Raw genomic sequence first — 24,243 nt, 5'->3', positions numbered from 1 at the left:
CCTGAAGCACTAAAAATCCTAACTTACTTCAACTCAGCTTGCCTAAAGTTTTATGGGAATCTTTTCCTTGGCTGCCTGGGTTCAGGAATATATTTTATCCAAACTATTTAGTAGACTTCGTATTGATCTTAAGACCACACTTATAATAAATTTGTGTTACATTGTTTATATAAAGGAAATTTTATAATAAAAGGTTGAAAAAAAATCCGTGCGTAAATTGCTTTACCTAAGCTATTATCTTATCAAGGTAATACTACAATATTCAATAAACTGAATTTTATTGACTGTAAGAGCGGAAATGAATAAAGAAAAATGTTGGAAATCTTTGAGTTTTACGTCCCACTGTTATGCCAGGTAGGCTAAAGGAGATGGTGATAATGAGAAATGAATGAAATGGTGGAATGAAGAAAGTGGGAGGAAACGGAAGAACCCCGAGAAAACCCACGTACACGGTGTTTGTACACCACAAAGTTTACCTGGTGCGAGCTGGGATTGAACCAGGGATCCCATGCACCAGAGATGAACGCTCTACCACTGAGCCACCGCGGCCCCAGAAAAATATTAAGGCATAGATTCTAACAGATGATTTTGCAGGAGATGAAAACAGTTATGAATTTAAACAATACACCTTACCATGCAACACAGTCTTGCTCCAAAACATATCGTTAATGAATATATTTAATTTACCCAGGTGAGTTAGATGCAATATTGATTATTTTTTTTATTGTAATGTCACTTGCTCACCTGTTGATTATCCAATCCACAGTTGATGGCAAGAATATTTGGTAACATTTTCAGCCGTCGTGATTGCAACGTCGGTTGGTATTTTTCACATTTATCACACCAAGCAGGAGTCGTCTGCTCATAACAAAGGCTCCTCAGAAGAACATCACAAAAGGAGTACTCATTGTTTTTACCTGCAATTTAAATTCATTATTATTAATAAAGTCATTTTATAGGTAAACGTGTACACTTAATTAACAGTATTCTACACCCTAAAATGTCTCAGTCAACGATCGAAGAAAAGGGATACTGTTTTATATCCGATGAAGGTGAAATGAAGTGTGAAAATGAGAGACTGTCTTGTGTATATCATTATCTTCATTACTCTTGTTAAATGTTATGTGATCTCTGGCATGCCACTTGCTACAAAATGGGAAATTTCCACGGATTACTAAAAGACCCATAGCAAGTGGGAGAAGACAGGATAAGTTGAGTCCCTTGGTACTACCTTCAGTCCTCCACTCCGAAACTTTTAAATTGTTTGTTTAGATAAATGTATGTTCACAAAATTTAGCACTCCAGAAATTTTTATAGTTTACTTATTTACTTATGGAGTTTTGGTAAACTAAACTTTGTAATAAAATGCATCTAGGTGACCCAACATTTGTCAGGGTAAGTGTTATTCTCTTGTGGTTATTGGCTTACTTGGTGGCAAAACAAAAATAAGATGCGACACAAGAGGACATTGTTCTTCAAAAATTATTCGTTCTGATTATTAGATGTATTCTCTTTCCTATTGTAAAATTCCTATATCAATAGGAAATAACTTCCCCTCACCCTCACACGTGACTAAGGAAAACAGTTGTCCCCGTTGAAAGTTTTTGACGAAGTAACACAAACAATAAAAAGAGGTAAGCAAAAGATTAGACTTTTAAAAATTTTCAATACTAACTTACATAACTAGAGCCTTTCTATTTGAACTGTGCCCTTGCTAGCGCTGCTGTCGATATGTGATTTTCCGTACCTCCCTCGAAAGAGAAGGGACAAGTTGCTGCGACCGAGATCTTTCAATTGTTGAATACGGAAGCGTTGTCACAATGAATTATTTCATGGACTTCGCTGTGCTCTGTCTTGTTAGCCACTCTAAGTAGCTTACGATCTTCACTTGTCAACACCAAACGACTCAATGACAAATTGGCAACACAGCTGAGGTCATTCACTTCTTTTCCCTAAGCAAAGGGAGGGTCTCATGCGCGAGAGGGTGGCGGGGGTGAGGCCGAAGTATAGTTCGCATATTTTCCGAGGGCACAGTTGGAACAGACAGGCTCTAGTTCAAGATATATAATTACAGTAACAATAATAATGTATTTATAAAGCAAAAAGATACACGCTTCGCCTTGCTGTGAAGGAAACTTGATTAAAGGCTGGCCCTCATTAGTTTGAAGGAACTACGTGACTGCCCTCCTCAACCCGCAAAATTACTCAGCGGAGACAGTGTTATAACTAGTTCTGGAATTTTATTAAATAAAGATTTAAAACTCTCCAGAGTATAACTAGATAAAACTCATAACCCACCAGAACTTTTAGTAGATATTATATAACACCTACCGCAACTGTTTTAGTAAGAAACAAACTCTATTATTTATTTTTCCGGTTGTTTAAATTGTTCAAGGATAATTAAAGGCATTCATTACATTTAGAACTGCTATGTCTTATACAAATAGGGAACTCCGTAGTGTTCTGGTTACAGCGTTGGACTCACGTCCGCGTGGTCCCGGGTTCGATTTCCGTCCGGTGTTTCCCAATTTTCGGCGTCCACCCAGGGTCGTGAGGCAAACTGGGAAGTCACATGATTACAAGACGTGATGGCCACTAAGTCTAGAAAGCTGCTGATACACCTGTTAAAGACAGGGCGACGCAGCGTACTGACCACGTGTTCGTCACTACGTTGGACGTTGTTTAAACCGGTCGTTAGCAGATAACGTTGGAGCGGCTCAGGTCCACAACGGGCTGCTACGCCAAGTGGTTTGGCTTGGTTTATATCTTATACAAATATATTAATCATTATTTTAATTAAGCTTATTTTAAGACAGGCAACGTGTCTTAGTGGCAGACTGCCCTAGTGTGGGATCCCTAGTTCGCTTCCTGCTACATCCTTCAATAACCACTACTATGTAAAAGTTTTTCTAATTACAGACACTAATCACCAAACCACCAGATGTAGTGAAAAAATCACTAAGTTGGCATGGCTGACTCATGTCAGGGAATTTGCCTCCACCAGTTCACCTCACTTCTCAGAAAAAAATCTTCTTTCGTCTAAGACTTTACATATAAAACGATAAATGACATTGACATTTCTTGATTTTTAAAGCCCCCTCCCCCCCCCACACACACTTTCTGAAAGGAAGAAAATCTAAACTTAACACAAAATGGCAACAATAACAAAAATGAAATTTTTAAGTTTTACGTCCCACGTTTTTTGCTGGCTAGGCTAAAGGAGACGGTGATGATGAGAAATGACTGAAATGGAGGAATGAAGAAGGTATGAGGAAACGGGACAACCCCCGAGGAAACCCACGCCCACGGTGTTTGTCCACCACAAAGTTCACTTGGCGCGAGCTGAGATCGAACCAAGCGCCAGAGGTGAACGCTCTACCACTGAGACAATGCGGCCCCTTAGTCTAAAGGGAAAATGAAATGAAATGAAATCTTTAAGTTTTACGTCCCACAATTATGCCGGCTATGTTAAAGGAGATGGTGACGATGAGAAATGAATGAAATGGTGAAATGAAGGAAATGGGAGAACCCCGAGAAAACCCACACACACGGTGTTTGTCAACCACAAAGTTCACCTGGCGCGAGCTGGGATTGAATCTAGGTTCGCATGCACCAGAGGTGAACGCTCGCTCTACCACTGAGCCACCGCAGCCCCCCCTTTTTTTTAGCCTAAAGGGCATAATCGTGGGTCATAAAATACTTACATTCTTCAATATTATACTACTGTATTAGTATTAATATTCTAGCATTACCTGATGACAAACTAGGGTATATCAAATTGCATAATAGTAGCACGGTTTCTTTGTTGTGTTCTTCTCCACACTTCACACATTTGTTAATGTTCATTTGCTTCATTCCAAACAGACGACTGATATCCGTTTCCTCTTCTTGGCTTCCCTCTTCTGCTCTTTCTTCTTCTTGCCTAGACCCTGCACGAATTCCAAAAAATACAATTCTAAACCATGCAACAAAGCAATTTATGTAATAGCTTTTGATTATTAAAACAGAAATAAATGGTCATATCTCTTACAAATTAGTTTTCAATTTCAGTATTATAGAGACCCTTGTTTGATGAAAATTGTAGTTTATATATACTCGTAGTTTTTAATGACACTTTACCTGCTAAAGTGCATTTCTGTTTCAGTTTCGTGCTAAAATTCTACATTATTATTGGCTTTTTAAAAAAAACTGTCTTTGAGCGATCTCAGCCACCAAATACAGCGGTATCTAATTTCTTAGAGCAAGGGTTACTTGCCCACCAAATTTCGTTCAGATCCGGCCAATAGTTACCGAGAAATAAAGAACCAAATATAAGATGACACGAATCTGTCTCTGGCCAAACCAGGAAACTCAGTACAGCGATATCTAACTCCTTAGAGCAAGGGCTACTTGCTCACCAAATTTCTTTCAGATCCGGCTAATAGTTCAATATGAAAATACTCTATTTAGTACGTATTTGAATTACTGGAAGGGATGAAGGAGAAATTCATTTCTGTTAAAAATACTATTGCTGAGGGATGTGTTAATATATTCATATACTGCAAAAGATAATGCGTGTATGGTAATTTTCTTAAATACATGTCATAATCTTGTAAGAAAATCCATTAATTCATATACCGCCTATACTAAAAGAAAAAATAAGTTTATAAGAACATGCAATATTATTAAATATTGAAAATGTGGAGAACAAACTCAACAACTATGAATTTCTTGGGGAAAAGTCTGCAATAGCTGTCTGGCGTGTACATTCTACGGACACTAGTTTCTGGTCGAAATTTGACTGTAACTGTGTACGTTTATGTACTGGCGCGGTATCTTCGCTGGCGGGACAGATGAAAAGGCAAGTTATTGGAAGTGCATACGTTTATTGACCCAGCCCCAACCACAAAAGAATATCTTCTTAGAGAAAGTGAAAAAGGATGCCAGGAAAGGAGGAAACACTGCTTGTTGAAATTTGTTTTGTTATCTATGAAATTGTAGGGAAAGAGCCAAGACCTTTCGCATAGAATTTTTGGCATTACGACTAACCCTGAATGAGTGTTATTGCTTATTGAAGGTTTCCACCAGAAAGCAGTATATTGCGGGTAGAAAAAAGAATAATTTCAAGTTCAGCTTGAAGCTGTTCTGTTTGATGGTTCACCAGGTCTAAACTCATGATAAATACACATGTAGAGAAAAAAACTTTTCTGTCTACTGTAATATATCGCAGAATCGAGAATAATTATGAATAGGTTGTTGAAACGTTTGGGGAAAAAAGGACTGTCCGCGTACGTATCTCTGAGCGTCCGTAAAAGGGAGGGTTTTGTTCCGTAAGAGAACATATATTTTTGCCGGTACAAAAACTGTCATTATAGAGATGTAGAGATGTCCGTTAAGAGAGGTTTCACTGTATTTTTAAAACACGTTGATGGCAATTAGTAACGAAGCTAACATGCTATTACCTCAATTTCTACAGTAATTAGTATCAAGCACACAAATATATATATATATAAAGTAAGTTTCGCAATTATACAACACAACTTAATGTAAACGAACGTTAACTTAATCCTTCTTCTGAGCTTTAACTTGTACAACACCTGAGGACTAATATATTTTAAAAGTATAAATTGCAGTTAAGGAATAAAAGAAAAAAATGAGAATGTTTACTGCTTCCCAGAGGAACAGATTTTTGGTTGAACCTCAAAAAATATGGATGAGGTTAAAACCACATACACTTGGCATATGATAGGGTATATACCTCACATACTTGGGGCATGGGAGAGTAATTAAAGCCTAGAATATTGATATTGTTTGCCATCAGTTTGCGTAATGTACAGAATCCTCAAGAAAGATCCAATTATATTTTCACCGAAATTTGTTGAAATAAAGCACTCAGTTAGTATACGTGCAAAAACAAACAAAGAACTTGAAAAACCAAGACTACGATTACATTATGGTATCAAAAGTATGAGGTACCGATGTATTAAGGCCTGGAACGCCTTACAGCTGAGTATCAGAGAACTGCAAATTTTAGCAAATTTGAAAGACAGCTAAAAGAGTATTTGAAAATTGAGACAATACCATGTTATTGTGTCATTATTATTATTATTATTATTATTGTTATTATTATTACGAACTTATTTAAGTATTTATAACCTCATGTAATTTTGTGCTATCTACATATATTAAGTATTTACCCGCCATCCTATAATATGTAAATAATTTCTGAAAGAGAGAACCACAAACAGCAGAAGCTCGGCCTCTCTCTGAATCGTTTATAAAGATTATTAAGTAACTGTTTTGTACTCATACAGACTACGTAGTAATAAATTCTAACCGTTCAACTACTATCATGCATTCATTGATAAATATAAGTTTCACGTCTTTACTCTCTTTACCAGAGTTTATTTCCTTTAATCATATTTTTATCATCTGTGAACAAAGCTCTAGGCAAGTGGGAAAAGTCTTGAAGTTCAAGAATTTGTTAAACACCAGATGTGACTGTTAAAGTTACTGACAGTTTCAGCATAAAATCTGAAGGGTAAACATTCAGTAGGTTTCCTCTAATGCAGAAAACCACATTTTTCTATTAAATTACCGCAACTCTATTCAAATTGAACCATTCACGCCGAAATTAGCGACAAAAGTATATCTACCTCAGGTGGCAACTACAGAACTCAAAATAATATTATTCTGACCAATTTGACGATATTTAGTCATTATTTGATTCTTTATTACACTGAACGCTCAGTGAATTGCGACCATTGAATTGAACTAAATACTTTGTTGGTCCACTTTTCGCTCAGAGGACGGCCTCGATGCGGCGTAGCAACTATTCTAGTAGTTGCTGATATGTTTCCACGGGATCTCACACCATATATTCCTGATGGCATCCCACAATGAGCCCACAGATGTTGGTGCAAAGAGTTCGTTCCGCAACATTCCGTAAATGTTCTATAGGGTTAAGATTCGGTAACTTAAGGGGCCAATTTATATGCTGTAGCTCCGTGGAATGTTCCTTAAGCCACGCAAATAGGCTTGGTGGTACCATGCATTATCGTCCTGAAAAATGTCTTCGTGTAGGTAGAAATGTTGCATTGTAGGATGTACGCGATTCTGTAACATTTGCAGGTACACAACAAATGTCTCGCTGTGGTCTATGCGCACCAACAGTCCCAGTCCATGCCAACAGCATCATCCCCAAACCACACACCCGCCCTCACCTGCCTGTACAGTACGTACCATGCACAGAGGATCCATAGTTTCATGCTGTTGGTGCCATACATGCATACGCCCGTCCGAGAGTAGTAGTACAGTGATTTATCGAATCAACATACCCTTTTACAATCTGAGTACTTCAAATTATTAATAGACCAATTAGCGTCTTCCTGTGCCCAAACACGACGAGTCGTAAGGAGTGAGTGACGAGCGGGTTATGTGCTGTGGAACTGCATGCGTGTCAGTGTACGCCGTATAGTTGCATGGGATATGGATGTTTGCATCCACCATTGTATTGAACACGTAATTCTCCGACAATGATGGTTAGTTTGGCTGTCATGAGCTGTTTGACGCTACGCTCACCCCACGTTTTGAACTTCCGTACGCCTCTCTAGTTCCGTCCCTTGGAGACCCTTACCCCCATTTTCTTCCCACTCCTTGTACACCTTCACTACACAGGAACAGGCGCGTCCGACAAGTATTGCTGTCTGGGTTATTAACGCATCTATTTCTCGGATACCCATGTTCTATTAAAATGCAGATAAATCTTGCCCATTTTCTATTATAACAGTGTACTATCTGAAAACATGTAGCCTCGAGTGTGTTCTTTCTCTGTCATACTACAAGTAGGGGTGGTCATGTAATCAGCTGGCTACACTTTTTCGTGTGGAAGGATGGTCGCAATTCAGTAAGCATTCAGTGTAAAAATAAAATATAGTAAGGTCTCAACATAACTGAAATTATAAAGTAACGGACAAAAATTAAGTAGTAACATCTGTTATAAACAGCAACAAACAAACGCACAAACGCTTGATTAAACTAACAGAAATGCGCAAAACAGTACAGTTAATTAAGCTGTATTAAAGTACACGCAACAAACTCTATGTAATTAAACGATATAATCATAAAACTATACACTAACTGTTCGAAACAAACAAGCAGGTGAGAGTACTGTTTGAGGCAAATCTGCAGCATTCCCTGAATCAAGCTAATTTGTAGATATTGATTGTTACTGCTAACCTGCAGGAATCCACATATATTTACCATCTTCGAAGCCATCTTTGATCTCAGGTGGGAGCTCAGGAGGGGGTGGAGGAGGAACTTCATATGCTTCAGGTATCAATGGAGCTTCCAATGCTATATTTTTCTGCACAGCATGTGCGTACGTTTCAATGAAAGTATTTGGGAATGTTCGGAACAAAATGTTTTCAGCCAATGCTTGCGATTCTCTTTGTTGTTGTTTCTTCCACGCATCTAGAAGTTCATAGTGAATCTGATGAAGGATAAATCGATTCCAGCTCTGAAATTAACAACACAAATGATTTAATAATGAATTTTGAAGAATACACACACACACACACACACACACAGACACACACACACACACACACACACACACACACACACACACACACACACACACACACACACACACACACATATATATATATATATATATATATATATATATATATATATATATATATATATATATATATATATATATATATATATATATATATATATATATATACAGGGTGTTTCAGATAAAACGTTCAGTGCTTATAAATCAGAAACGGCTGGGAATAAAAAGATGAAACAAAAAATGAGATAGGAAAATGTCATAGAGCACATCACATGGCGGTGTTGTGGTGACCTCCAGCACCCTTCTCTAAGAGGGCCCAAGGGCCAACTTCAAATTTCCAGATGGGAACATTTACTGAATCACACCTCATTCGATAGTTCTTGAAAAACGAAACAACTTTTGTAGGAAACAATTTTTGATTTCGGCCCCCGTTTTCAAAATGGCCGCAAAAAGTAGGTTCTGTGGGTTCATGTGATGTTCCCTATGACACTTTCCTATCTCAGTTTTTGTTTCATCCTTTTGTTCTCAGCCGTTTTTGATTTATAAGCACTGGACGTTTTGTCTGATACAGGAACCACTTTTTGCGGTCATTTTGAAAACCGTGGCCCAAATTGAAAATTGTTTCCTGCAAAAGTTGTTTCGTTTTTCAAGGACTACCGAATGAGGTGTGATTCAGTGCATGTTCCCATTTGAAAATTTGAAGTTGGCCCCTGGGCCCCCTTCAAGAAGGGCCCTGGGGGTCACCACAACAACACCATGTGATGTGCCCTATGACATTTTCCTGCCTCAGGTTTTGTTTCATCTTTTTTTTCCCAGCCGTTTTTGATTTATAAGCACTGGACGTTTTATCTGAAACACCCTGTATTCAAAACAACACCGACAACGCTTGGGAGGTGATTCCTGACACCAAGATAAGACAAAAAGTATAGACCAACCTGGGTGCACAAATGCTTTCTTTCGGAGTTATAGGCTGCCGAAAACATGAAAAAGTCAAGTTTAAAGGTCTATAGCTCCAAAACTACGGGACTTACCGTAGTAGGGTGAAGATTTCACTTAGGAACTAATATGTGCGCTATCCAAAAATACATGTTTCAGAACCCTAAGATACTTACGCAACAATTTTTATAGAAGCAGTTTGGCTACGGGAATATAATTTGAAGTACACACAAACTATATCTGTAAAAATTGTTGCGGATGTACCGCAGGATTCAGAAACATGGATATTTGAATAGGGTGCATACTAGTTCTTAAATGAAGTCTTGACCCGACTACGGTAGGTCCCATAGTATTGGAGCTATGGAGCTTAAAAGTTAATTTTTTCACGTTTTTGGCAGCCTATAACTCCGAAAAGAAGCATTTGTGCACCCAGGTTTGTTTATACTTTTCGTCTTATCTTGGTGTCAGGAATCACCTCGTAAACATTGTCGGTGTTGATTTGAAACACCCTCTATATACAGGGTGAGGCAAAAAGATGTTAACATTAAATGGGTGTTCTTTTTGTTTTCGTTTTGAAGATTAAACCACAGCGTGCCGATATTCCATTACGGAAAAAAGCAAAATAGCGGCCTGGATGGAGGTTTTTCAGTTTCCAAGCATCGTACAAGAAAAATTCACGGCCTGGTCCATACAGAATGCACTTTCATGTCTGACAATGGTAGGATCCCAAACACATGCGGGATTCTCCTAAGGTGAACGTTTGGTGTGCAGTGAGGAAATTTTGAGTGATTGGAGTCTTCTTTTTTGAAGAAGAGACCATCAGGGGAGAGAACTGCCTTGCCATGCTCAGCATGTTCATGGAGAAGAACGCGCCACTTGCCTTTCTCCAGCGAAGGTAGGTACTTTCAGCAACACGGCACCCCTGCCCACTACAGTCACATGGTTTGGGATTACCTGAACGACAGGTTCGATAAACGTTGAATTGATAGACGTGGTCCTCCCCCATGGCCAGCACGTTTCCCCGACCTGATGCCATGTGATGTTTGGTTGAGGGGCATGATCAAGGATCACGTCTATGCAAGCAAACCTAGCAACTTGGACGACCTAAAGCACCGCATCACTCAGGTCATCGGTGCTATCCCTGCCCAAATGGTTCAGAGGGCCATACAATTAACAATGGAGACTCCACAAGTGCGTTGAGGGGGATGGATGCCAAATTGAAATCCCATAACCAAATCCTTGCCTTGTAATTTCTCGTGATGTTAATGTTAACATTACTCTGCCTCACCCTATATATATATATATATATATATATAATCAACATTTTGAAGATTGCGCTTTTCGTGCCCACTGCTACTTAAGTTAAAACCTGCATAGCAGTTCATATGTTCAGTATAGAGTAGTTTAGGTAGCGAAAGAAAATTTCATAATAATTTAGAAAGTAATGAAAACTACGTTTAAAGAAAAAAAGTTCTTCTACAGATGGAGTTGGTTTTAAATATGTTCTTATGGAGCTTTTCATTAAATGCTAAATTGAAACTGGCGTTAAGAAACGGGAACGTAGTGAACGAAGTTAACATTTTTTGCTCAAAACTTCATTTCCTAATTCATATTGTAACCAAATGCAACTGCATATTAAGTTTACTTTTCCATTTTTAAATGTTTTAAAACGAACTAGTTTTCTCTCGCCATGTAAGTTAACAACAACTAGTAGTAAATACACTTTATGTATAGTCGATTTCAGTGTTCTGATTAAACTAGTAGCATACACAAGCAACTACTTGCAGATTTAAAATTCAAGTATTTTGTGTGCTACGACCGGGAAGCAGTATTGTATCACCATTGACTTTTATATTTTATGAAACTGCTCGATTTCTTTCGCTATTGACGTATATAATTTTATTAAGCTAAAATATACAGGACCATTTTAAAATACGAGGGCTGTGCAGAATTTACCACACGTTTTGTTCTATCGCGGCAATGGGCGGAGCTAGAGTCACCATCTTGGTGTTAAAACATTGTCACATTCAGTACGCATCCAGTTGTGCTTTCTGTGACTTGTTACAATGTACGCTGCAACAAAAAATCACGCCTCGTATGAGGTGCGTTCTGTTACAACGAGATTGTATATATCTAATCTATAAATTACTTCCATTTTCTTGTAGTTATTTCGGGCGACGGCGCTTAAAAGTGCACAATTTGTTGATAAGAAGAAGAAGAAAATGTAGAATATATATGTTGATTTTATATAGAGAATGAGGTAATGTCAGTTAGTTGTTGAAAAGAGGATAGGTATTTGTCTGTTGTTGCTATGGCAACATAATAAATATACATATAATAAGAAGAATAAAACTCAGAACCATTCAGGTGTTTAATCGTATTTAGCGATTTTTGTGATTCGAACTGTGGGCTATAAATGTAACAAGTTGAAATATAAAATATAACGTTACACTGTGATTAGGTTTTTGTTGGCAAAAGACCACAAGACAACTGAAATCCATCGTCAATTGTGTGAAATGTACGAATATGGAATAATGCGCGAAGGTTGAATGAGGCAAAAGTGCATTGATTTAAAAAAAAAATGACCGTTCCAATGTTCACGATGAAGACCGAGAGCTCTTGGGTGGTTTTGGATGGGAGGTGTTCGATCACCCACCATATAGCCCAGATTTGGCGCCAAGCGTCTATTATCTCCTCCCAGCGATGAAGACATGGCTTTTCACACAACGCTTTGATAGTGACGCCGAACTGCATGCCGGTATAAGCCAGTGGTTGACATCGCAGGCAGCAGATTTCTACCGCAACGGTATTGGAAAACTTGTGCCACGGTATAATAAGCAATTGGTCTTTGGCGATTATGTGGGAAAATAGCTTAAGAGTCTACCTTTCAAGTGTATATAATACAATTTCGTTTGTTCATTCTGCTACTTTATTTATTTCAGAACGTCTATTATTTTCTGCACAGCCCTCGTAAATAAACTTCAGATGAGCACTGCAGCTTCTAAAACATTTAATCTTATGACGCAAGTAAAACTCACAACAAAGCTTAATGGGTTGTCATCTGAACAGAAAAAAAAAATAAACAAAAAGAGGAGACCATGAACAGAATATTATGTCAGTGTCTTATTACCACATACTACATTACTACAATTTACCAGGACCATAAATAAATAAATAAATAATTTTAAAAAAAAATCGTACTAACCTGTATTAAGCGTACAAGATTCGTCTTCTTCTTAGATTCTGTTTGATCTGCCAATATAAGACCCAGTGCTGCAGCTTCGGGAATAGTTCGAAATGCTCGAAGGAAATTATTCGCTTGGCATGGAAAGCCTTGAGACGTTTCTAACATATGAAAGAGGAAACCCAACTCACATGCCAAACAGAATTCTTTCATACACAGGTGTGACTTCAAAACAGTACGCACTTCATCTATATAGAATAATACCTGAAAACAATGACAAATGCATTTAGTAACTTGTGAGAACATTGATCAACAGGACACAGCAATTCCTTTATAGATTATACTAGAATACGGTCAAAAATTATCTTCACTAAGCATCATCTCATAGAAATTAAGATTGTGCTTGATACGATTATTGTTTCTTACAGCATTCATTAAATCTACTCGCCTTTCGTGAAGCTGTTGAGATTTTAACCTTTCAACACTTAACTAAATTATGATCGCAACACTCGAAGAAATTCAGTTTTCAATTGGTCAACAAGGACAGAGGTTTTTCAACAACGAAGCCATGTAGTAACTAACGAAAGAAAAAGAAAGAAAGAAAGAAAGAAAATGAGACCTTCCTTCTCAAAGAAACATTTATCACCTCATGAATTCTCTCTTGATAGGCATTTTCTTGAGAATACTGTCACTACCCACTTTGTAAAATTCCCTTACTTTGAAATAAAACTGACTTATCTCGTATATATCGAATAGTCATGACATTCAAACCTGGCAATATCCACAGCAATTTTTGTCACATCTGTAATTCTGCAACACAGGGTTTAAATTAGTATTACGGAAAATCCAAAAAGTTGACATCTCCAAAGCTGTATAGCTTTGGAAACGATCGTACATTTTTTGGTTGATCACGTTATATTTTGTATGCTACTTCAGATGTTCTTTGAATCCTCTGGTTCTTTTTGAATCTAATAAATAACATTTTCCTGAAATCACAGATCAACAATTTTTGTAATCAATTAGTTCTCCTATCTCGAAAAATGGTCGTTTTATTGTTGTAATATAGCGAGATTTTCTATGGGATTTGATCGAGTCGCTGTTATTCTCCCCACACACAGATCATTACTCTTTCAGATTTTTTTTTTTTTTTTTTTTTTACATTCCTAGTATATTTATTTTTTTTAGTTCCTCCGTCGCTAAGCGGTTAGCGTCCGCGCCTTCGGCGTTGGAGACCCGGATTCGATTCCCGGCGGGAGATCACGTGGTTCGGATTCCACGTTAATCAGTAGCTCCACGTCTCACATAGCCTCGATGCTGAACGAGACGTTAAACTCAAAATTACCTCACCTTTATTTATTTATTTATTTATTTATTTATTCGAAGCTTAATACTGATACCTCTTTGGTACATATTGGATTTCCTTTCGTCCGTAAATACAATTGATCCGTATTAATTTTATCCAATGTCCATTAGTTTTTTTTTTTCAGCAATTCAGATTCCATATTAGTGCTAAGTAGTACAGATTTATTAGGATTAGGAATTACATTTCTGGATTGTCAGCATCTAAGGCCATTTAGCCCGTCACGTATATAAGGGATGACGTCCTTCGGCGAGCATAATATCTGATGAAAGGAAATGAAGAAAGGATTGGGGAAGAAAGAAAGCTGTCTGGGACCATTATGTTGGGTACCATCCCAGCATTTGCCTGGTGGGAATGAGAGAAACCCAGGAAAACCTCACTCAAGATGGCTGGCCTAAAAAAGCTGTTACACTTTCTCGACCGAGTGTCCTCATCGGGAATCGAACCCGGGGCTTCAGTCTACAACTTCGTTGGTGATTCAAATGATGGAGCTTGGTTGCCCTTGTACTTTTTAATAACATTTTTTATTCCACTTAAACTGATGTTGCAACTATTGTTCTTGCACTGTTTTCTAATGACAGAAACACTAAAGTGGGCATCATAAAGAGCCGCAACATAGCCTTCCCAAAACCAGCTTAGTTTGGGCAGCATTTTGGTCACAGAGCGAAAACCCACACACTTGGAAACAAATTTAACACAACACTCACAACAATGGCCCTGTTTTGTGCGTTATTGTCGTCCGCGCGGAAAAAACAACTTCGTTCCCAGGAAGCCAGTGCACAACACTGCAGGACGCCACGAGCCAGGTCGGGTGAGTTCATTCTGCCCGGAGGGGGAAGGAACGAAAGCGGCCAAACGTAGGTTGAACAACATCTGTACGCCACGTGGGGCCACAGTAGTCTGACACCACCGTAAAACTGAAAATATTTTGTGTCTAAAATTTCAATTAAAAAAAAAAAAAAAAATCTGAAAATTGTGAATTTAGCTTCTTACATGAAAGCTTAATTTCAAATAGCACGAAATTTTATATGCAATTCTTTGCTTTAAAATGCAGTTAGATCGCAAACATAAAAATCCAAAACATGTTATCTATAAAATTTAAAAAAAAAAAATGTAAATTTACCTGCATCTTATTTTTCTGTTTGAAAGATTTTAAAGCGGGCAGAGACCTTCGTGACATGTTCTTTTTCTTCTCCATTTTCCAACAGCGTCGAAAAGACCAGCACTCGGTTATAAGTACACTTAACAGGCACCTAATACGTACACTCAATACCACCAACTTTTAAAACGCAGTAGAATTTATGGCGATAGAGCAGGCGTGTTCTTAACACAAATTTCAGCGCGTCAGGTGATGTACGGCACAACATGAGTATCAATACATATAACACAGGCGTCATATGTAATATAGGGTTAGCATAAAGGATTCATTCATGCTAACCTTATATTTTGAAAAGGCTATATTTTCCGTACACATGAAAGATACACGAAAAGAACAAGGAACTCACCATGTACTGTGTGGCAACACGAGCTCATTATCCTTCCGATTAGGTGGCGCTGTGGTAGTACGAGGTTAGTACATGTCAAAAATGGAGGGAAAAAAAATGTGTGCTTGAATATGCCAGATGCTCGTCTGTTATAGCTGTACAACGCGCCTTCAGAGCAGAGTATGGAAAAGAAAATGAAATGAAATGAAATCTTTGAGTTTTACCTCCCACGGTTATGCCGGTTAGGCTAAAGGATACGGTGTTGATGAGTAATGAATGAAATGGTGGAAAGAAGAAAGTGGGAGGAAACGGGAGAACCCCGAGGAAACCCCACGCACATGGTGTTTGTCCACCACAAAGTTCACTTGGCGGGGTCTGGGATCGAACCCGGGACCCCAAGCATCAGAGGTGAACGCTCTACCACTGAGCCACCGCGGTCCCCAGAGTATGGAAAAGAAACAAAAGCATTTTGCGGTGGTATCGGCAATTCAAGGACACTGGTTGCTTGTGTAAAGGGAAGAGCAACAGTTGACTAAAAGTGTCAGAAGAAAAAGTGGAGAGAGTGAGGATATTGTTTAAGTACCCACACTACCACAATCTTTAGTCGAGCTCAAAGAACGCATCAGTGCAGACAATTGACAGGACTATGCTGCAAATGTATGGAATGAGTTCGAGTATCGTCTGGACGTGTGTGTCTTGTCACCAAAGGGGCACATATTGAACATTTGTAGAAGGTGTATAAACTTGGTGAGTTTGTGATTCTTTTTATGTATCTTTCATGTGTATACGTGTAATATTTTGGAAAATATAGCCTTTTCAAAATGAATGAATCATTTATACTAGCCCTCTATTTTAAAATATTTATATTTACTTACTTATAAAATATTTGTTTATATTTAAGCAAGGGTGTCATTTAGGGAGGGCAAGAGGGGACAATCCCCCTCCCTGAGTTTGAGAAATACATGTTTTAATCATTTGTTTACTAACATACTAATAAAAAACGTGAAATTCTTATATGAGTAGGGGATCTTGCCCCCCCTCAAGCAAAATCTGAAATGATGCTACTGTACTTAAGTCAGTGGTGCCCACCCCCCTCAATTGTCTATCCGTAGGTGTTCTTCCATGAAAAAATCCTTTCAATTAATTTTTACACCCCCTCAAACATATTTATATAGATTTTTACCCCCCCCAAATATTTCAATGACGCAGTTTGCGTCATAGCCCCCCTTTGTGGGCACCCCTGCTTAAGTGAAGGAATATACACTATTTATAAATGAAAATATGTATGATAGTCATTCAGAAGTTCTTCTCCTCTAAGATACTTAATACTAGTGCTTTTGTCAGATGTTTACGGATAAACACTGAAAAATTGAATAGGAGATATTAGCTTTGTACAGAACTGAATTATCTTAGTACTAAAAACATAATTTAAAATTACAACATTAAGTTTTATTTCTTGTATTTATGATGAATATCTTGCAAAATTATTCTAAAACAAAGTGTTCAGTTGTGTTTCCTTGTAAAATACAATGCAAAAGTAACAGTAATAAAAATATCAATACCTGAAGCATTGCATTACAGTAGGCATTGGGAAGAGTGGCTTCCAATCCAGAGAAACTAGTTTTATTGTACTGATCAAAATCGAAATCATCCATCCCCAACTTGGAATATTTCACTTCAATCTTCCTGTACCGTTTTGGAATAGCAATACACTGTGACTCACTATTCTTCGACTGAGAGTCCTGGAAAAGTGGTTTCTGCATCCGTCCTCGCTTCTCCATTTTGTACGGGACCTACAATTACGTTCATTTCTTACACAGACACCAGTTTCAAATAAAATTCAGTTATATTTTGAACAAGAAACATTAATAACATGTTTATAGTTTAACTCTTCACTTCGAGTTCATGTTTCATTAAAGTTTAGCGCTGAGGCTATATGAGACGTGAGGCTCAACGCTGTTGAATATCTGCGCCATGTTTGATTTTTGTAGCTCATTGATTTATATGGCAAATTATTTTTCTGTTTTCCTTGGAATGAACTGAAATTTTAATGCTTTGGTTTCACCAGTTTTTCCTTCAAATCTACGTAGACGTCTTTTATTACGTGAAGATTACATTTTTTTTAATATATATACGAAGGCCGTTCGGAAAGTAACCTCCGATTTTTTTTTTAAAAAAAAAACACCAAAGTAAATAATAAGAATTTATTATATACATCTGAAAAGTACTTTTTTGCTCTATTTTTCAACCTAGTTTCCATAAACATTCAAACACTTATCATATCTCTGCACTAGCTTAGAAATTCCATCAACATAAATATCTCCCGCCTGTGCCTTGAGGCAGCCTGTACCCGTATCTTTCAGCTCCTTATCATCACTTATGAGATCCAAGCCACTTCCCCATATGCATGAAGAGATGATAATCGGGAAGCCCCGAGATTGTGAAACGTCGATTTTCACGAACTTTTCCATCAATTTTCTAAACGAGGTCACCAGTGACCACTGATGGTCTGCTACTCCTCATGAATGTTTGTTTATCCATTTTTAAATGAACGAACCCATTCACGAACAACTCCTTCACTCAACACACTTACTCCATACACGGCACAAAGTTCCCGATGAATTGCTGCTTGGGTCGCACCTCGCACTTGGCTGCGTTTTCTATTGCAGCACACATTTTGAGACGCTACAAAAGTGGAACTAATGACCAGGCAAACTACACTCTACTACGACTGGATGCAAACTGATCTACCGCGCAAGTCTGTGCAAAAGTGGTAGCAATGCCCTGACAACTTCACGCACAGTCAGCAATCGGAAGTTACTTTCCGAATGCGCCTCGTATATAATTTTAACTCCTTGACTGGCACCATATCTGTTGAACGTTATCACCTGTGCGCCACTGGCAACAGCTGGCCGGTAATATTTTGTTTTCGCCTTTATTTTAGGCATACAAATGTATGATTTCCTCTGTGTATGGTTTAGCATATACACGGCGTAAACAATAAATTTTGACTTCTACGCCATATGTCTGTAATTGCATACATACCTCGTATAAAACAAAGACGACAAAAGTGAAGTATATATTTTGTGTATGGAAAATCATACACGTGGCGCTTTTCGGGAGAGCCGTATGTATGAAATTCCATACACAAGGCAGTCAACGTGTTAATAATCGAATTTATTTTCAATAAATATATGTATAATGTAATTTCATTTTGAGAAAGTAAGACACAGTTAAGAAGCTTGAAAAAGAAACCAGTAAAATCGTATCATTTAAATTTTAAGCTTATTCCTACGAAAACAAATAATTATTTACATAAATTAATGGAAGAGAAAAAAGCACAGATAGAATACATATTCAACACTACAGTAATGTGTTGAATGCTCCCCCGCCGGTAATCAAACTTAGGACTATGTACACCCAAGGTACGTGCATTAGCCAAACAATAGCAGAAATATTGTAAGTTTCCTATCGTAATCTTTTTTCTTTTTTCTTCCTTTCTTTTTTTTTCAGTCACTAAATATTAAACGTTACGTAGAATTCAGTATTATAATTTTGATGTAGGTGGATTCGATTGTAAATGTTTGTTTGACAAGACGAGCAATAACCAAACGAAAAAAAAAAAAAAAATGAAAATGAAATGAAATCTTTGAGTTTTACGTCCCACGGTTATGCCGGTTAGGCTAAAGGAGACGGTGATTGTGAGAGATGAGTGAAATGGTGGAATGAAGAAAGTGGGAGGAAACGGGAGAACCCCGAGAAAACCCACGAGCACGGTGTTTGTCCACCACAAAGTTCACTTGGCGGGGGCTGGGATCGAACCCGGGACCCCAAGCACCAGAGGTGAACGCTCTACCACTGAGCCACCGCCCCCCCCCCCCAATAACCAAACGAATCTAACAGTGCTTGTTCTGAAGTTCGAAGCAAGGCCATTATTATGGTACCACGAGTCATTTTGCTTAGCACACAATGAGAATTCAAGTTTGGAGGCTTTTGGATTTAATCAGCTTGATTTTATTTTCTTCATGCTCTTTACAATAACTTTATACACACCTCGATCTAGTAGACCAGTAAGAATTAACTGTTTAAATCCGTGGCTTTTATAACGCATATAAAATATGTTACAACACTCTTGTAAAGAGTTAATATGTTAGCTGAATTTCGAAGCACATTTTAAAATGTTCGAAAATGGTGCAAAAATTAGAAATCATATGAAATCATCCAGTTTAACGTCCTACGCTTATGCTTTTTAGGCTAAGAAAGACGGATGATTAAGACAAGTGAATAAAGATGGAAGAACTAGTGGAATGAGAATGCGGGAAGAAACGGGAAAAGTAAAATGAAATCTTACAGAAAAAAATAAACGTTTAGTATATTGACGTATTTATACAAAAATCAAGTGTGTCCTGAAAGGATATGATATGACTGACTGCGACTACCCTTTCATCGAGTAAATTTCGTTCATAATTAAATCCAAAAACCTTTTACTTGTCATGAACTGATTTCTTATTAAATACTTTTGAAAAGTGTTTTGTTACTGATGATTTAGTTCTTTTATTCGCTGCCTTTTTCCTTTTTTAATTTTTTAATCGAAGAGGTCCCTTGCTGGATAAATGGATGCACGTTCAACTGTATTGTTAGCGCATTATCTTCTTACGTCATCACTTCTGACCTTCTTGACGCAAATATACTATTTCTTAAACCAAGTGACTGCTCAATCGCCTTGTAACATCTTAAAAATCTGCAGTGACATGAAGCTGAAACCAACGCATCAAACAAACGCACTCTACCACGAAAGCACGAACTGGACAACATTCGAAAATAGTAACACAGCCCCACACAAAAATAAAAAGTTCTCTGCACCGGGCACCAGGATATGAGTTCGATGTATTTTGTTGCACCGAATCCAAATTTCGAAATCCCAGAAAGATCAACCGCGTCATTTTTTTTTCTTTTTAATGGTCGAAAAACAAGCGATTTTAGATAGGAAGGATACATGTAACATATACACAAAAATAGTTACGTGCAGAGTATCCCAGGGTGTGGATTAGACGTATTTTGTTACACATAATACAAATTTCGAAACCTCGGACCGTGAATTTTTTTATGAGTGAAAAATTTGAGCGATTTTAGATAGGAAGGATACATGTAAGATATTCACAAAAATAGTTAATTGCAGAGTATCCCAGGGTGTGGATTCGACATATTTTGTTACACATAATCCAAATTTCGAAACCTCGGACCGTGATTTCTTTGAGTGGAAAATTTGAGCGATTTTAGATAGGAAGGATACATGTAACATATACTCAAAAATAGTTACGTGCAGTGGATCCCAGGGTGTGGATTCGATGTATTTTGTTACACATAATCCAAATTTCGAAACCTCGGACCGTGATTTCTTTGAGTGGAAAATTTGAGCGATTTTAGATAGGAAGGATACATGTAACATATACTCAAAAATAGTTACGTGCAGTGGATCCCAGGGTGTGGATTCGATGTATTTTGTTACACATAATCCAAATTTCGAAACCTCGGACCGTGATTTCTTTGAGTAGAAAATTTGAGCGATTTTAGATAGGAAGGATACATGTAACATATACTCAAAAATAGTTACGTGCAGTGGATCCCAGGGTGTGGATTCGATGTATTTTGTTACACATAATCCAAATTTCGAAACCTCGGACCGTGATTTCTTTGAGTGGAAAATTTGAGCGATTTTAGATAGGAAGGATACATGTAACATATACTCAAAAATAGTTACGTGCAGTGGATCCCAGGGTGTGGATTCGATGTATTTTGTTACACATAATCCAAATTTCGAAACCTCGGACCGTGATTTCTTTGAGTGGAAAATTTGAGCGATTTTAGATAGGAAGGATACATGTAACATATACTCAAAAATAGTTACGTGCAGTGGATCCCAGGGTGTGGATTCGATGTATTTTGTTACACATAATCCAAATTTCGAAACCTCGGACCATGATTTCTTTGAGTGGAAAATTTGAGCGATTTTAGATAGGAAGGATACATGTAACATATACTCAAAAATAGTTACGTGCAGTGGATCCCAGGGTGTGGATTCGATGTATTTTGTTACACATAATCCAAATTTCGAAACCTCGGACCGTGATTTCTTTGAGTGGAAAATTTGAGCGATTTTAGATAGGAAGGATACATGTAACATATACTCAAAAATAGTTACGTGCAGTGGATCCCAGGGTGTGGATTCGATGTATTTTGTTACACATAATCCAAATTTCGAAACCTCGGACCGTGATTTCTTTGAGTAGAAAATTTGAGCGATTTTAGATAGGAAGGATACATGTAACATATACTCAAAAATAGTTACGTGCAGTGGATCCCAGGGTGTGGATTCGATGTATTTTGTTACACATAATCCAAATTTCGAAACCTCGGACCGTGATTTCTTTGAGTGGAAAATTTGAGCGATTTTAGATAGGAAGGATACATGTAACATATACTCAAAAATAGTTACGTGCAGTGGATCCCAGGGTGTGGATTCGATGTATTTTGTTACACATAATCCAAATTTCGAAACCTCGGACCATGATTTCTTTGAGTGGAAAATTTGAGCGATTTTAGATAGGAAGGATACATGTAACATATACTCAAAAATAGTTACGTGCAGTGGATCCCAGGGTGTGGATTCGATGTATTTTGTTACACATAATCCAAATTTCGAAACCTCGGACCGTGATTTCTTTGAGTGGAAAATTTGAGCGATTTTAGATAGAAAGGATACATGTAACATATACTCAAAAATAGTTACGTGCAGTGGATCCCAGGGTGTGGATTCGATGTATTTTGTTACACATAATCCAAATTTCGAAACCTCGGACCGTGATTTCTTTGAGTGGAAAATTTGAGCGATTTTAGATAGGAAGGATACATGTAACATATACTCAAAAATAGTTACGTGCAGTGGATCCCAGGGTGTGGATTCGATGTATTTTGTTACACATAATCCAAATTTCGAAACCTCGGACCATGATTTCTTTGAGTGGAAAATTTGAGCGATTTTAGATAGGAAGGATACATGTAACATATACTCAAAAATAGTTACGTGCAGTGGATCCCAGGGTGTGGATTCGATGTATTTTGTTACACATAATCCAAATTTCGAAACCTCGGACCGTGATTTCTTTGAGTGGAAAATTTGAGCGATTTTAGATAGGAAGGATACATGTAACATATACTCAAAAATAGTTACGTGCAGTGGATCCCAGGGTGTGGATTCGATGTATTTTGTTACACATAATCCAAATTTCGAAACATCGGACCGTGATTTCTTTGAGTGGAAAATTTGAGCGATTTTAGATAGGAAGGATACATGTAACATATACTCAAAAATAGTTACGTGCAGTGGATCCCAGGGTGTGGATTCGATGTATTTTGTTACACATAATCCAAATTTCGAAACCTCGGACCGTGATTTCTTTGAGTGGAAAATTTGAGCGATTTTAGATAGGAAGGATACATGTAACATATACTCAAAAATAGTTACGTGCAGTGGATCCCAGGGTGTGGATTCGATGTATTTTGTTACACATAATCCAAATTTCGAAACCTCGGACCGTGATTTCTTTGAGTGGAAAATTTGAGCGATTTTAGATAGGAAGGATACATGTAACATATACTCAAAAATAGTTACGTGCAGTGGATCCCAGGGTGTGGATTCGATGTATTTTGTTACACATAATCCAAATTTCGAAACCTCGGACCATGATTTCTTTGAGTGGAAAATTTGAGCGATTTTAGATAGGAAGGATACATGTAACATATACTCAAAAATAGTTACGTGCAGTGGATCCCAGGGTGTGGATTCGATGTATTTTGTTACACATAATCCAAATTTCGAAACCTCGGACCGTGATTTCTTTGAGTGGAAAATTTGAGCGATTTTAGATAGGAAGGATACATGTAACATATACTCAAAAATAGTTACGTGCAGTGGATCCCAGGGTGTGGATTCGATGTATTTTGTTACACATAATCCAAATTTCGAAACCTCGGACCGTGATTTCTTTGAGTGGAAAATTTGAGCGATTTTAGATAGGAAGGATACATGTAACATATACTCAAAAATAGTTACGTGCAGTGGATCCCAGGGTGTGGATTCGATGTATTTTGTTACACATAATCCAAATTTCGAAACCTCGGACCGTGATTTCTTTGAGTGGAAAATTTGAGCGATTTTAGATAGGAAGGATACATGTAACATATACACAAAAATAGTTACGTGCAGAGTATCCCAGGGTGTGGATTTGACGTATTTTGTTACACATAATACAAATTTCGAAACCTCGGACCGTGAATTTTTTTATGGGTGAAAAATTTGAGCGATTTTAGATAGGAAGGATACATGTAACATATACACAAAAATAGTTACGTGCAGAGTATCCCAGGGTGTGGATTTGACGTATTTTGTTACACATAATACAAATTTCGAAACCTCGGACCGTGAATTTTTTATGGGTGAAAAATTTGAGCGATTTTAGATAGGAAGGATACATGTAACATATACACAAAAATAGTTACGTGCAGAGTATCCCAGGGTGTGGATTCGACGTATTTTGTTACACATAATACAAATTTCGAAACCTCGGACCGTGAATTTTTTTATGGGTGAAAAATTTGAGCGATTTTAGATAGGAAGGATACATGTAACATATACACAAAAATAGTTACGTGCAGA

General features: G+C 37.6%; 1 protein-coding gene across 3 annotated transcripts in view; it reads right to left on the bottom strand.

Annotated features, from left to right (window-relative positions):
* PAN2 (PAN2-PAN3 deadenylation complex catalytic subunit PAN2) overlaps positions 1 to 24,243 on the bottom strand; it is a 127,309-nt gene that overhangs the window by 43,459 nt on the left and 59,607 nt on the right. For all 3 annotated transcript variants that reach the window (XM_081740457.1, XM_081740458.1, XM_081740456.1), the window contains exons 10-14: positions 17,090 to 17,320; positions 12,705 to 12,947; positions 8,242 to 8,497; positions 3,753 to 3,929; positions 745 to 917 (exon numbers count right to left, since the gene is read on the bottom strand). In XM_081740457.1, the coding sequence (XP_081596583.1) occupies positions 745 to 917; positions 3,753 to 3,929; positions 8,242 to 8,497; positions 12,705 to 12,947; positions 17,090 to 17,320 (1,080 nt within the window). The remainder of the gene's footprint in view (positions 1 to 744; positions 918 to 3,752; positions 3,930 to 8,241; positions 8,498 to 12,704; positions 12,948 to 17,089; positions 17,321 to 24,243) is intronic.

Source organism: Thermobia domestica, chromosome 15 (assembly GCF_964235325.1).
Source record: "Thermobia domestica chromosome 15, izTheDome1.hap1.1, whole genome shotgun sequence".
NCBI classification, from domain to species: Eukaryota; Metazoa; Arthropoda; class Insecta; order Zygentoma; family Lepismatidae; genus Thermobia; species Thermobia domestica.
This window is presented reverse-complemented; position numbering and strand designations above follow the sequence as displayed.